This window comes from Myodes glareolus, chromosome 4, assembly GCF_982192425.1.
Source record: "Myodes glareolus chromosome 4, mMyoGla1.1, whole genome shotgun sequence".
NCBI lineage: Eukaryota > Metazoa > Chordata > Mammalia > Rodentia > Cricetidae > Myodes > Myodes glareolus.
Genome location: NC_142029.1, coordinates 116,105,653 through 116,119,952, shown reverse-complemented (window position 1 = coordinate 116,119,952; position 14,300 = coordinate 116,105,653). Strand labels below are relative to the sequence as shown.

The following is a 14,300-nucleotide window of genomic DNA, read 5'->3' as shown; positions in this document are numbered from 1 at the left end:
CCCCATGCTCTGATCTAAACGTCCTATGTGCATTGCTACCAGCACTCAGAGCACCTTGCATTACTGCTATTTGTGTAGCTCCCCACCACTAACTCACCACCTAAAGAGCAGACACTGCCTGGCTCATTTTCTCTCAGCCCATTACAGAACAGAGGCCACCGATGATGCGGGTCAAGAAGAAATGACGGGTCAGTGAGTGACCATATTTTCACATGGTGGTCCAGCCAAAGAAGCAAATGAAGTTAAAATGGACAAGATGACCTCAGAGGAAGGAGGATGCAAAAGCGAGGCAGAAACACTCAGGGCTAGGTCAGCAGGCCTGAACTCTTCTAGAAATATAGTCCCCTTCTCCTGTGGCCCACCAGAGCAGGTCTGTCCGCTCCTTAAACTAAACCTACCAGTGGGAATCTCTTAGAACATATGGAATTACTGCTTCGTGAAAGCGGTAAGCGGCACAACATGAAAACTCCTGCCCGACTGAGCTGGCACTGTGACTGAGGTTCCCAGAGGCAGACTGTTGATGGGATTAGTGTGCGACCTGCCAGGACCATCTTCTAAAGTGCAGCATTGCCCTGTACATTGTTAGCAACAATTGTTAGACACAACCAGAAGAAGTCTTCGTGGGGTCCATTGCCCTCCTGCTTCCCTGCTGGAGCTTTGCTTGGGTGGTCCCTGTAGACGGATCTTGGGTTTGTTCACCTGCAAACCCCAGGCTATGCAACTTGCCTTACACAGTAGCTCTGGGGATTTCGTGAGCTGCTGCAGAGCATTTATGAGAGCACTTGCCATGCACACACAGAAAGATTGTCATATTTGACTTTAGCAAACTTATGACAGGGTTGCAAAGGGTTGTACTTATACAAATACTTCATTAGAATGCAACATGGCCAAGCTTTCCTGAGATCCCTGCTTGCCGTGTGTAAAGAGACATGGCTAACTTAGAAGCTGTCTTATCTTTTAAGAGCTAAAGGCTAATCGACATGAGTAATAACCACCCCAGTTAAGTAAGATGATGGCAAGGGATACCCTCAGACCTACTGGAAACGGCTCCCAATAAATACAAAAGGCCAGTGACTCACAGCTTAATCTATCTGGGAAGGAATGGTGCCATTTAGGGATGCAGAGCAGTCTACTGCTGGGAGATGTCACTAAGCGTCCCGCAGTGTGGGAGAAGGTCCTCTGCAGTGAGGAAGCCTCTGCTCGAAATGTCAACAGTCCTGGTAAAACTCCTCTCCTCTCTGTCCTATTCACCCAATGAGATAAGCTGGCCAGGAGGCTCTCCCAGCGTTCGTGCGCCTCCTCCCTGCCACTCGTCGCCGCATGCCCAGTGGGGCCAGGACAGCAGCCTTTGTGGCCTCCCTTTCCAGCTTTACCATCGAAGCTCCAGTTACAGTGAGAAGAAGTGCTGTGGAAATACCAAGCTATTCTCATTTTTACAGCATGCTTTGCTGAGGTTGGCAATAAAAGCTATTAAAAAAAATGCGTGTCTGGAAAGAACAAAAGGCAGAGGAAATTAGCGCTATTTAACTGTTGCCAATCAAAATAATGAAGCTTCAAATGACTGCGTTACCCAGCGTATAAACACACTTTGGGTAGACTCTTGTTTCTACAACAATCACTGTTCTCCACGTAATGCTGTCGAGTGCGCAGAGAAATGTGGTCTTGATGTTTTGACACTCGCTCTCTGGCCACAAAGCGTGTTCTTACAGCGGTGTCTGCTAAACACTTCACATTCCCTACTGCTCTCAACGCGCACTGATAAACTCGCAGATTCGTGAAAAGGTGTCACCACCTACCCCCGTCATGAAAGAAGGGAAATTATGCAGCAATACTCACACCTCTGAGAATGGCGCCACACAATCAGAAGCAAGAAGTGTGAGCAGGACGGGGGGGGGGGGAGACCGCAGCCTGTGAGCTGTGTATGTGGAAGGCTACGGCAGCCACAGCAAGCAATAAGGTGGTCTCTCGAGGAGTTCAACATGGGGCATGCAGCTCAGTGAGTGAAGTGCTTGCTTGTTGTGCACTAAGCACCAGGTTCACCCCAAGCAGCCTGGAAACTGAGCTTGGTGGTGAGTGAGGATAATTCCCAAAATTCGGAGGTGGATCAGGAATGCAGGTCCTCAGCTATAAAGAGAATCCAAGAGCAGCCTGTTTAAATTAGCCATGGTGCTCTGTCTCCTTCCCCCTCAGAAGAGACAAGGCCAGACCCATCGATATTCCAGCATGGATAGACCGCACACACACACGCACACACACACACACACACACACACACACCGCCCAGAATAGAGCAATTGGAAGTAGTATTTGCTTGGGAAGGAACAATCACTTTTATTCAGAGGGGTAGCCATTGGTAAGCTGCCCATCATTGTGTTCCCATAAAGCCCAGTGGGATATAGACATGGAATTAGGAGAAAGATGTGGTTAAAAAAAGAAGGTTCCAGAAGGAGTGGAAGCAAAATGAGAGAGGGAAAAGGGTGATGAATATGATCAAAATACATTTTATTTATATATGCATATGAAATTGTCATAGAATAGAACGCTACCAAAATGGTCATGCAAATGATCTTTAAATATATTTCTGAAACACAGAACCACACGCGCGCACACACAAAACAAGGGCTCAAACACATATCTGTTCACCCATGGTCACATCAGCACTGTTCCCAAAACTTTTAAAAACAGAAACAACCCAGTGTCTTTGGTGAAGGCTGAACATGTAAAGTGTGTACTCATACACAGAGAGAATATCCAACCGCAAGAGAGCAGGGATTCTGGACCATATACAACATGGCGGAATCTGAAGGTGTTATACTCCTGCATGCATGTGAAGAAAGTCAGTCTCCAAAGTACAAATGCTGACTTAGTTTGTCTCTGTGAGGAAGGTGGAAGAGAAAGCAGGTGTTTGGTGGGAAGGATTGTTCAGCGGCAAGAGTTTGGAGCACAGTTGTGCTGCACGGGAGACTGAAGCACAGCAACAAGCACAGAACACCACTGACTACTCACTTAGATGGCTAAGACCATCAGTGATGTGTTCAAATATGTTCAGACAAATAGGGGCTGAAGAGATGGTTCAACAGTTAAGAGCACTTGCTGCTCTTGCAGAGAACTGGAGTTTGGTTCCCAGCAATAAGCAACAAGGACTGCAGGGGATCCAATGCTGAGTGGTGGTCAGCCTTTAATCTATAACACAACCAACAAACAGTACTTACATAAAGATGTGGGAGAATGCTCCTGTACACTGTAAAGATGGTAACTCATACAAAATGCTGATTGGCCAGTAGCCAGGCCAGAAGTATAGGAGGGAAACCAGATGAGGAGAATTCTGGGGAGAGGAAAGGCAGAGATGCAGGAAAGGCAGAGATGCAGTTGCCACCCAGACACAGATCAAGCAAGATGAGAATGCCTTACTGAGAAAAGGTACCAGGTCACATGGCTAAATACAGGTAAGAATTATGGGTTAATTTAAGTTGTAAGACGTAGTTAGTAACAAACTTGAGCAATAGACCAAACAGTTTATAATTAATATAAACCTTTGTGTGTTTATTTGGGACTGAATGGATGTGGAACTGGGCGGGACAGAAACTTCCATCTACAAATGGTGCCCAAACGTTTGCCAAGAATTTCCACATAAAGCCTGAGAAAGTTTTAGAAAAATAAAAAGGATTCTAGACAGATAAGAACAGAGTCAAGCGCAGCTTATTGGTAACCATCTTTTCTCAGATGGGCTTTGTTTGCTAGAGCCTAGGAGAGGTGCAGCTCCTTTGAGAGAGGTTTCCTGACTCAGTGTCAGTGGCAAAAACCTGGCAGCTTTTTAAAGAGACTCTACCACCAAACACTTAAATGGTATTCATGAGCAGCTGGTATCCGGCTTCTTGGTGCTGGCATGGACCTAGAAATTCCAGAGTTGTAACAACAAATGTGGCTCCCACCACTTCCACCATGAAGCTAGACTCTCAAAATGCTAAGGAATCTGGTGGAGCCAGCTGCCAAAACTGCGACTTTAATCCTAGCCATACTTCTTAGCAGACTGAACACTCTCCTGGTCAGAAAGTGATTACAGATACACAAAAAGACAAATTTAGCTTTTAAAAAAACAAAACTCTAAATAGTTTACAGTGTGTTTATGTTTAAAAATAAACATCGGCTTGAGACAGAAAAGAAAAAGGATAAAGAAAGTCTTTTTTAAAAAAGAAACAGAGCAGTCAGGTGTGGCGGAACACTCCTTCAATCCCAGCACATGGGAGGCAGAGGAAGGCGGATCTCTGTGAGTTTGAGGACATTCTGGTCTACAGACTGAGTTCCAGGACAGACAGAGCTATACAAAGAAACCCTGCCACCAAAAAAAAAAAAAAAAAAAAAAAAAAACAAAACCAAAAAATTTTAAAAAAAAAAGAATAAAAGAAATAGAGAAAGAAAAAAAGCCACATAAAGATAGAAAATACCCAGAGAGTCTGGATACTGTATGTTATTGTGTTGTCTTTGAATTGTTTGACTGCTGAAGAAGAAGCAAAATATATTTTTGATTATAAATGCTGCCGTATTAATCTAACCTATATATTTTGAAAATGCCTTGACTTCAAAATTTAAGTTAAAAGATATGTTACCGTGGAGAAGTTTTGCTTTTGTTTCCTCAGGAAATGAGAGGCTGCGGATTCATTCTTGATTAAGAAAAATAAGATTTGGCTCAGCAGTTGTGGTGTACACCTTTAATCCCAGCATTCGGGAGGCAGAGGCAGGCAGAAGGCCAACCTGGTCTACAAGAGCTAGCTAGTTCCAGGACAGGCTCCAAAGCTACAAAGAAACCCTGTCTCGAAAAGCAAAAAACAAAACCAAAAAATGCAAATAAGAATATTAATTTAAAAACAAACAAAAAAGCAAGACCCCCCCAAAAAAACAGGTCCCCTGTCTCCCCCACCCTACCCACACCCTTCTATTCCCCCACCCCCACATCATCTTCAATCTTCATTCATCTTAGCAGCATTGAGAGCTGTGGTGTGTCATGCAATAAACTCTTTTGTCCAAACAGTTTTACTTGCAAACACTCATTGTGTAATGTGTTGTTGGTCAGGTTCAAGGCTTCTGGCTTCTCATATAGCAACAACACTGGACTCCCATGGAAACTACTCTCAAAAGTCCTGTTGTTGCCCTGAGTCATGGAGATTCTGAAGCTATGGTTCTGCAGGACCAGTCTTTACATGTACTCCAGTAGGTTATAGATAGGGTAAATGTTGGGGAGTGCCCACTCTAAGCCCTGGATGTCTGCCTAGATCATAGCTGAGTTGGTCAATCTGGACTGCTGGGACCACCCCCTCAGGTGAGGGGAAGGGCCAGATCTCCCTTGCAGGCGGGCATAATTGTGGGGGGGGGGAATTGGTTATCCAAGGACTGGCAATGGGGAGGGTCAGTTCTCCAGTGAGTGGTGGGGGCCAGCCCAGCACAGCCCTTGTACCAAAAGGGTTGATTCTAAAAGACATTCTAAACTGCATCCATTACTATCATTGTAGGAGCCAGCCGTGATAAGCTACACAGAAACAGACCACCCAAAGGAAGCTCTTTACTTCCAACCATTATCACCATTATGCCAGTGTAGGACTCAGCAGTCAATAAGTTTAATGGAGGCCTGAGTCTCAGTAGTTTACCCTGAAGCGATACCTGGACGCAGGAAGAACCACAAGCTGAGATTACCCAAGCACCACCCAAGAACAGACCATCCAAAGGAAATTCCTAACATTCCAACTGCTATAGATAGGATCACCTGCCAGCACACACTCACCAGGACACCCGGAGACAAATGTCAGCCAATCAGGGGTTCTGAACCTTAGAAATCCCTCACCCCCACCATTACTACTATAAAAACCCAACCCTAACTGAGCTTGGGGTTCTCTGATTATTCCACACATGGAGAGACAAAGTTTGCAAACTTGTATGAAATAAAGGCCCTATGATTTTACAAATGGGACTTGGTCTCCTCATTGGTTTTGGGGGGACTTCGCGGATCTGGGCATAACATCATCAAGGAAATGATTGTGGTAAATTTACACAATCAGAGGGTAGACACACACACAGGTATGAAGCAAACACTGACTTGAAAATGCAGTGACAATGGGACGGAAATTTCTCAGTCCTGTCTGTCTTTAAATCCCTAAACCCATTTTTGAAAGACCATCCAGACAACAAGCCTCATTCCTGAACATCCTTAGCAAAGTCAGCTCCATCTCAATCTTCTCCTCATTGGCTTCAGCCCTTCCACTATCTTGGCCACACCTCCAACATCCCACGCTCTCTCTCCAGCCTCCTTCCTCTGTTCTCAGGGTCAAGATCAGAGCTCTGCAAACTGACTACACTCATACTCCACGCCCACAAACCTAGCACCACTGACCTGCCTGGCACCGGCTCTTTCCCCTATGTAACCTCTGTCTACACTGGCTCTTTCCCCTGTGTAACCTCTGTCTACACCGGCTCTCTCCCCTGTGTAACCTCTGTCTACACCGGCTCTCTCCCCTGTGTAACCTCTGTCTACACCGGCTCTCTCCCCTGTGTAACCTCTGTCTACACCGGCTCTCTCCCCTGTGTAACCTCTGTCTACACCGGCTCTCTCCCCTGTGTAACCTCTGTCTACACCGGCTCTCTCCCCTGTGTAACCTCTGTCTACACCGGCTCTCTCCCCTGTGTAACCTCTGTCTACACCGGCTCTCTCCCCTGTGTAACCTCTGTCTACACCGGCTCTCTCCACTGTGTAACCTCTGTCTACACCGGCTCTCTCCCCTGTGTAACCTCTGTCTACACCGGCTGTACAGCAGGAATTACTTCAGCTCTTGGCACTGTTCTCAGCTCACTGAACTGAACAATACTCAGTTCAGAGAAAGACACTATAAATGTTTGCAAAATGTGACTACATCCATTTTCAATGATTTCCCATGCCCTGGAAATTGTTTTTAGTCAACGTACAAAACAATGTGCTTCATTGTGATAGTTCCATACATGTGTAAATTGTACTGTTACCATTTGTTGTTAACCACCTCCCCTCCCACTGTCCCCTTCCTCCCCAAGCGGTTGCTCTTCTCCTTTCATATATACTTACATACATGCATGCCTTTCTTCTTTCATAAGCATTATATATACCTACACACATGCACAGACACACACACACACACACACACCTCTAAATTCTGCATATGAGAGAAAACATTCAATATTTGTCTTTTGAAGTCTGATTTATTTTGCTTATCACACTATCATTAGGGAAAAGTCATTAAAGAATACATGGGATTTCTGTTTATTATTTCTTATAACTAATTCAAAATATGAAAGGAAAATTTACGAAGGCTTTGCTCTTCTCTTGTTTACCAAAGCCTTCCCCTGCCTTCTGCAGGAAATGGATACAGTGACTGTGTTTTCATCAGAAGGAAGACGATGCCTTCGCTCTCTGGAGAGGAGCAGCTGTGTCGCTCATTTCTGAATGTCTTATTGGCCTATCAGCCGACACACTCCGAAGACCCACTGCTTTGTTAAGTTGTTTAAAGCTTCCTTCCAGAGCTTCCTCCTTGGTGTTTTCTTGTTTACTGTGTAACCACGTAAATGTTTGTTTTCCCTGCACTTGAAAATTAAAATCCCTGTGCAAGCATTAACTTTTGTAAGTTACACAGCAACTTTACATTTACCTCATAACGTATATATTTTTTTTTCAAGATTTCAATACATATTGTTTTTCAAGATTTCGAGACAGGGTTTCTCTGCAGCTTTGGAGCCTGTCCTGGAACTAGCTCTTGTAGACCAGGCTGGCCTTGAACTAACAGAGATCCACCTGCCTCTGCCTCCCAAGTGCTGGGATTAAAGGCATGCGCCACCACCACCTGGCTCAAAGTATATTTTTGTGCTACCTAAGTATCAAAGAGCAGCCTCTAATCATAGTTTACTAATACAGCAATGACTAGCAAACACACAACACTAGCAGTAAATAAACAGAGTACATGAAAGGAAGGTGCTGGAGAGATGACTGAGAGGTTATTGTGTCTACAGCGCAAGCATGAGGGGCGAAGATGAAATGTTGGAAGAGCTGTCACACCACACATGGTAGGCTGCAGCCATAATGCCAGCGTTCCTATGGCAGATGACAGGAGAGTCGGGAGAACTCTCAGAACGCTGGGTCAGCTATCCAGGTGGGCACAGCGTTGGAACAAGAGACTAGTTCACACATGATTGAAGGTGAAGGCCAGCAACCGAGGTTGTCCTCTGACCTCCATGCATATGCTAGCACCCACACACATACAGAGCATACATGTGCACATGCATACACACACACCACAAAGGAGAAAATGGGAAATGGTAAAAGCTAAAATTGTCCAATATGATGTACAATTTTTAGTTTCCAAAGTAAAGGCTATGAACCCTACAAGGTAAAGAGCAAAAGAGAGAGACAAGAGGCCCAAGTGCTGTGTCCGTTTGGAAGATATCATTAGGAATGAGAACACTGACTGCATCTATAATCAATAAAAACCCTACCCAGGGAGTTGTACTGAAGGAGCAAAACAAAAACGGAAATTTTCAACATCATATACTATATATGTAATGATGAAGGAAAAAAGTCATAACTTATGAAAGCTCTTCACTAGCATGTCCTGTTTGAAATGGGTCATGTTAGTGTTATCTGGAGAAGGATATCTTTCCTGAGAGTCAACAATTGTAAATCAACAGGCTGAATACATAGGTTTTGGGAGACAGAAAGGTATAGAAAGATTGGGTGTCTATTTTCATGTATCCATTTACAAATCTTCAAATTCAGCAATTTTATATATAACCATGAAAATAATAAGCACAACAAAAAGGTATCATGTCTGAATCTTCCTATAAACAGAATGCTACAGTAAAAATATATTTTAAAGTTATTAGCAACTTAGTCTGGGCATAATGTGCATGCAGGGCCTGAAGAGGCTCGAAGAAGGTGTCAGGGTCGCAGGAGCAGGTGTTGCAGATGGCTGGCTGGAAGACATGTGGGTGCTGAGAACCAAGCCCGGCTACTCTACAAGCATTCTTAATCACTGAATTTACTGACTCTCCAGCACCCAAAAATTACAGTTAGTTTCTTTTTTGGTTTTATATTTTGTTTGTTGTTAATTTTTAAGATGGGGTCTCACTGTGTATCTCTAGCTGGCTTAGAACTCATTACGTAGACCAAGTGGGCTTTCAACTTCACAGAGATCTGCCTGCCTTTCACTCCTGGGTACTGAGATTAAAGTCATGTAACACCATACCCAGATTAAATTACATTTTGGGTAAAGAAGCACTGCCAATAATTGTGATCTAATATTTTACATAAGCTAACCTATTAGTCTAGAAACATTTTAACCCTGTTTTTTTCCAACTGGCAACATCCCCTGCCTTTCATGACCTTACTCAAATGTCCCATTTCAAAGCCTCGTGCTAACAGCCTTTAGTAGACTGTTTTATCCACTTTGTTGGTCAGTTTGCCCCCATACAATATCTTTAAACTTAATTACAATCAAAGATCTTTTCAAAATTGCATGCAGCATTTACTTTGTGTTTCTAGTTGTAAGATGCTATATGGTTATCTAATTCATATTTATTCTGTTTTCTGGCATGCTCAAACACAGCAGGATTCACAAGAAATAAGGAACAAACTTACCAGCCTACGCCTTTCTTCTTCTACGGCAATAAGAAGCCTTGCAAATTCTTTCAGAGATTGAGCTATTTAAAAACAAGACAGAAAGAAAGGTTTTAATTCTCTTTCAGACTAATACTTAATTACATAAGAGCGAACCTTACAATGAAACTAGTTACTAATTTGTATTTTATATGGTGTGATTTTTTTTTGTACAGCCATAGAAACATGCATGTAGTAAGAGATCAATGACTAACAGTTGTGGAGAAGAGGCGGGTATCTCTCTGTGAGCTACAAATTGAAGCCTAGAAGTTTGTCTACAGATCCTAAAACAAATACAGATTACATACTTAATACATGAAACTTACATAAAAATAGTCCCGAATCTCTCCCAACAATGGTCTGTGGATATGAAACATTTTTGTTGCTGTATTTGTTTTTTAAAGATTTATTTATTTATTTTATGTAGTACTCAATCTGCAAGCACAACTTTAAGCTAGAAGGAGGGCATCAGATCCCAGCATAGAGGATTGTGAGCCACCATGTGGGTACTGGAAACTAAACTCAGGACCTGGGAAAAATAAGCCAGTTCTCTTAATTGCTGAGCCATTTCTTTACGTCAAAAAGTTTTCAATCTGTAAGAAGCAATAAATGAGGCTGAAGAGATGGCTCTGTGTGAGCATGCGGACCTAAGTTTGCATCTCCGGCATCCAAATAAAAGACTGTACATAGCCACACATGCCTGTGACCACTGTGTTGGGATGGGGAAAATGACAGAAACATGAGGATCCCCGGGGACTATCTAGCTACCAACTGAGCTAGAAAATACTGATACCTGGGTCCAGTGAGTGTTCCTACCTCAAAGAAATACGGTGGAAAATAACAGAGGAAGAAACACTGTAGGTACCCAGGTCTTTTCCCCTTTTCTTCCTTGGCGATTCGATTCGCAGGGCCCTTTGACCTCTGGCTCCCTGGAGATTCTGCACTAGCACTGGCTTGAGGGTATAGTTTAGGAAGAATTTGGCTCTCTTTTGTTATGGTGATTCCACCTGTAATCAAGGTTCTAGCAGTGGGCCCCATATGCCTGCCTCCCCCAGCTGATTCTGCCTGAGGCGCCTGGCACCTGTAATCTCCTTCTTCTGCTCCTGATGGGAGGAGGCCATGCCCTTTTGAACCCCCTTGCCCACTGGTATAAATACACGACTTGAGTTTAATAAAGTGGCCATTTACTCTTTGGTAAGTGAGCAGGTCTCTTTTTTGTGTGTCTGTTTTAACCCTCAGGACAGTTGTCCATTCTCGTGGACTCGGTTCAGGAAAGCGCGCGCCTGAATCGGGCCTGGGTATCCACAGAAAAGGCGGAGGCTTACAATACACTACATTCTTCTGACCTTATATGTGCACATAGGCTTGTGCATGGACACACTTACAAAGACACACATGCACTTGTGTGTAACACTGTATAGGTATACTTAGTAGCACTCAGTATTGCAAAGCCCCCAACCGAATTCTATTAGCTCAGAAGATGTAAGATGTAAGATCTAGAAGAAAATATGGGAGTGAACAGGAGAACACTGTGGGGTACACAGGAGGAGAGCATTGTGGAGCACAGTGGGGTGCACAGGAGAGCATTGTTTGGTGCACAGGAGGAGAACACAGTGGCGTAAACAATAGCAGAGCACTTAGGGTGCAGAGGAGAGCACTGTGGGGTGCACAGGAAGAAAACACTGTGGAGCACAGTGGGGTGCACAGGAGAGCACAGTGGGGTGCACAGAAGAGCACTGTGGTGTGCACAGGAGGAGAGTACTGTGGAGTGCACAAGAGAGCACAGTGGGGTACACAGGAGAGCACTGTGGGGCACAGTGGGGTACACAGGAGGGCAGCACTGTGGAGCACTGTGGGGTGTTGGCTTCACTGTATCCTAACCTACAACAGCTGTGTGGTGCTGTGAGGTGCTGGCTTCCACCATACCCTAACCTGTGGCAGTTTTGTGGCAGTGATTAAATCCATCAACATACATCATGGGAATTGCAGGAAATCACAAGGTCCCACCGCTCCCTAAGGATTTGTGTAGATATAAAGGCTGAGGTTAGAGGGAAATACATTTTCCCTCTACCTGTAAACAGGGCTCTCTCATCATCCTCTGAGCTACTCTAATGAAATTCACTCGTCCATTTAAAAGACTTGACAGTAAAAGAGGATCCAAAAGAGTGGGAAGGAGACAAAAGACGGTAAGAAGAAGTCAATATAATCAAAACACTTCTATAAATGTATGAAAAGTGCAGGCCTTAATTCCAGCTCTGGGGAAGCAGCAGCAGGAAGAGCTCTGTGAGTTTGAAGCCAGCCTGGTCTACAAGAGCTAGTTCCAGGATAGACTCCAAAGCTACAGAGAAACCCTGTCTCAAAAAACAAAACAAAATAAAAGTATGAAAATGTTGTATCAAAGGAATAGATAGATAGATAGATAGATAGATAGATAGATAGATAGATAGATAGATAGATAGATAGATAGATAGACAGACAAACAAAGGTAGCTTTATTTATCTGGGCAATGGTGGTGTGCATCTTTAATCCCAGCACTCATCGGGCAGAGGTAGGAGAATCAACCTGGTCTACAGAGTGAGTTCTAGGACAGCCAGAGATACCCAGAGAAACCCTGTCTAGAAAGAAACAAAGAGAGAAAGATAGGAAGGAAGGAAGGAAGGAACGAACGAACGAACGAACGAAGAAAAACCTACCTCATGGATAATTACTATATGCTAAGAAAAATATATCTCAAAAATGAGAAAGTTTTCGCCTGAGTACAGTGCATATTACACCTTTACTTCCCGAGTAAGGGGAGTTGTCAGGACAGGTTGGACAATTTGATCAGCCAAGGGAGTCTGACTTTCCTTTACTGCTGTGCTGCTAAGATATTATGACAAAGCTAGCTTAAGGAAGGAGTTTGTTTCAGAGTTTCCAGTTCAGGAAACAGTGCAGCAAGCAGGGAATAGTCCATCAAGCAGGGAACAGTCAGTCTGTCAAGCAGGGAACAGTCAGTCTGTCAGGCAGGGAACAGTCAGTCTGTCAAGCAGGGAACAGTCCACCGAGGAGGGAGCAGGAGAAGAAGTAGTCACATGAAGCAGTGAGTGCACCTGCTTCTCAGCTCCTTTACTCTACTTTTGTAGTGCAGAATCCACTTAGGGGATGGTGTCACCCACGGTGGCAGGTCATCACACCTCAATTGAAGCAACAAAGATAGACCACAAGAAGATCCAGAGGAGACTAGATTTTTTTGTTAAGTTGCCAACTAACATTATCCCAATAGGTGACTAATGGAAAGAAGGGAAGGGAGGGAGGGAGGGAGGGAGGGTGGGAGGGAAGGAGGAGAAGGAGGAAGGGAGGGAGGGAGGAAGGGAGGGAGAGAGAGAAGGAGGGAGAAAAGGAAGAGACAGAGAAACCACAGCCAGTTACAAACTGGGGAAACAAAGATATACAAATAGCACAATCATAGTATACTAGCTGTGTCAGAAGTAATACACTCATTCATTATAATATGAATATTAAAACTGCTACCTGAATTGCCCTGTGTTGGGAGAATAGCAGGATGGTGTGGCAATTTGAGACAAAGACACATGATGTCAGGAAGTAGTGCCTAAAAATGACAATCAAGGGACAGCAGGACAATCGTGGTCCTGGAAAACATAAGACATGGTGGCCTCTGACAAGGCCTTGGGGGTAAGTACAGGCAGAGGGGACTGACAAGGCCTTGGGGGTAAGTACAGGCAGAGGGGACTGACAAGGCCTTGGGGGTAAGTACAGGCAGAGGGGACTGGCGGGGACAGAAATTGGTAGTTTTAGTTAAATGTAATAAAAAATGCAAATTTTTTTAAAAACAAATACCAAAATAGGAAGATCCAAGTTCTTTATTTTCTAACAGCCACAAAGCTGCAAGGGCACAGGCTGCATATGATACAGTTTCCCAAAGTTAAATCATATCAATCCCAGGGCAGCCAGCGAGCACCCTGGCACACACGGGGCTTCACAAAGGACAGACCTATCACAGGGCAGCCAGCGAGCACCCTGGCACACACGGGGCTTCACAAAGGACAGACCTATCACCGGGCAGCCAGCGAGCACCCTGGCACACACGGGGCTTCACAAAGGACAGACCTATCACAGGGCAGCCAGCGAGCACCCTGGCACACACGGGGCTTCACAAAGGACAGACCTATCACAGGGCAGCCAGCGAGCACCCTGGCACACACGGGGCTTCACAAAGGACAGACCTATCACAGGGCAGCCAGCGAGCACCCTGGCACACACGGGGCTTCACAAAGGACAGACCTATCCCAGGGCAGCCAGCGAGCACCCTGGGGCAAACAGGGCTCACATAGGAACAGGCGGCAGCAGCAAAGACCCTCTCACTTGTTCAACTCAGAAACAGACCACAGACAGGCTCTTGGGTCACCTGCCGAAGCTCACAGGCTCCATTAGGAATCCCACAAAAGTGTGGCTGCTTCAAATGAGAGTTTGGTCTCTAGGAAAAGGCAACTCAGATTCTTACTTTGGGTTTCCCACTGCCTCTCCCGTCCAAATGAGCCTGATGCCGTTTTCTGCTACATTTGAACTGGTCTGTTTTTTATATAAATACTATTTATAAACTCGGCAAAATAATAGCTGATTATAATATGAATGAGGAG

The 14,300-nt window shown here is 44.6% G+C and overlaps 1 protein-coding gene across 2 annotated transcripts in view; it reads right to left on the bottom strand.

The window, feature by feature from the left end:
• The window catches only part of Arhgap42 (Rho GTPase activating protein 42), a 213,154-nt gene that overhangs the window by 114,802 nt on the left and 84,052 nt on the right, over nt 1-14,300 (bottom strand). For both annotated transcript variants that reach the window (XM_048433399.3, XM_048433405.3), the window contains exon 3: nt 9,646-9,707. In XM_048433399.3, the coding sequence (XP_048289356.2) occupies nt 9,646-9,707 (62 nt within the window). The remainder of the gene's footprint in view (nt 1-9,645; nt 9,708-14,300) is intronic.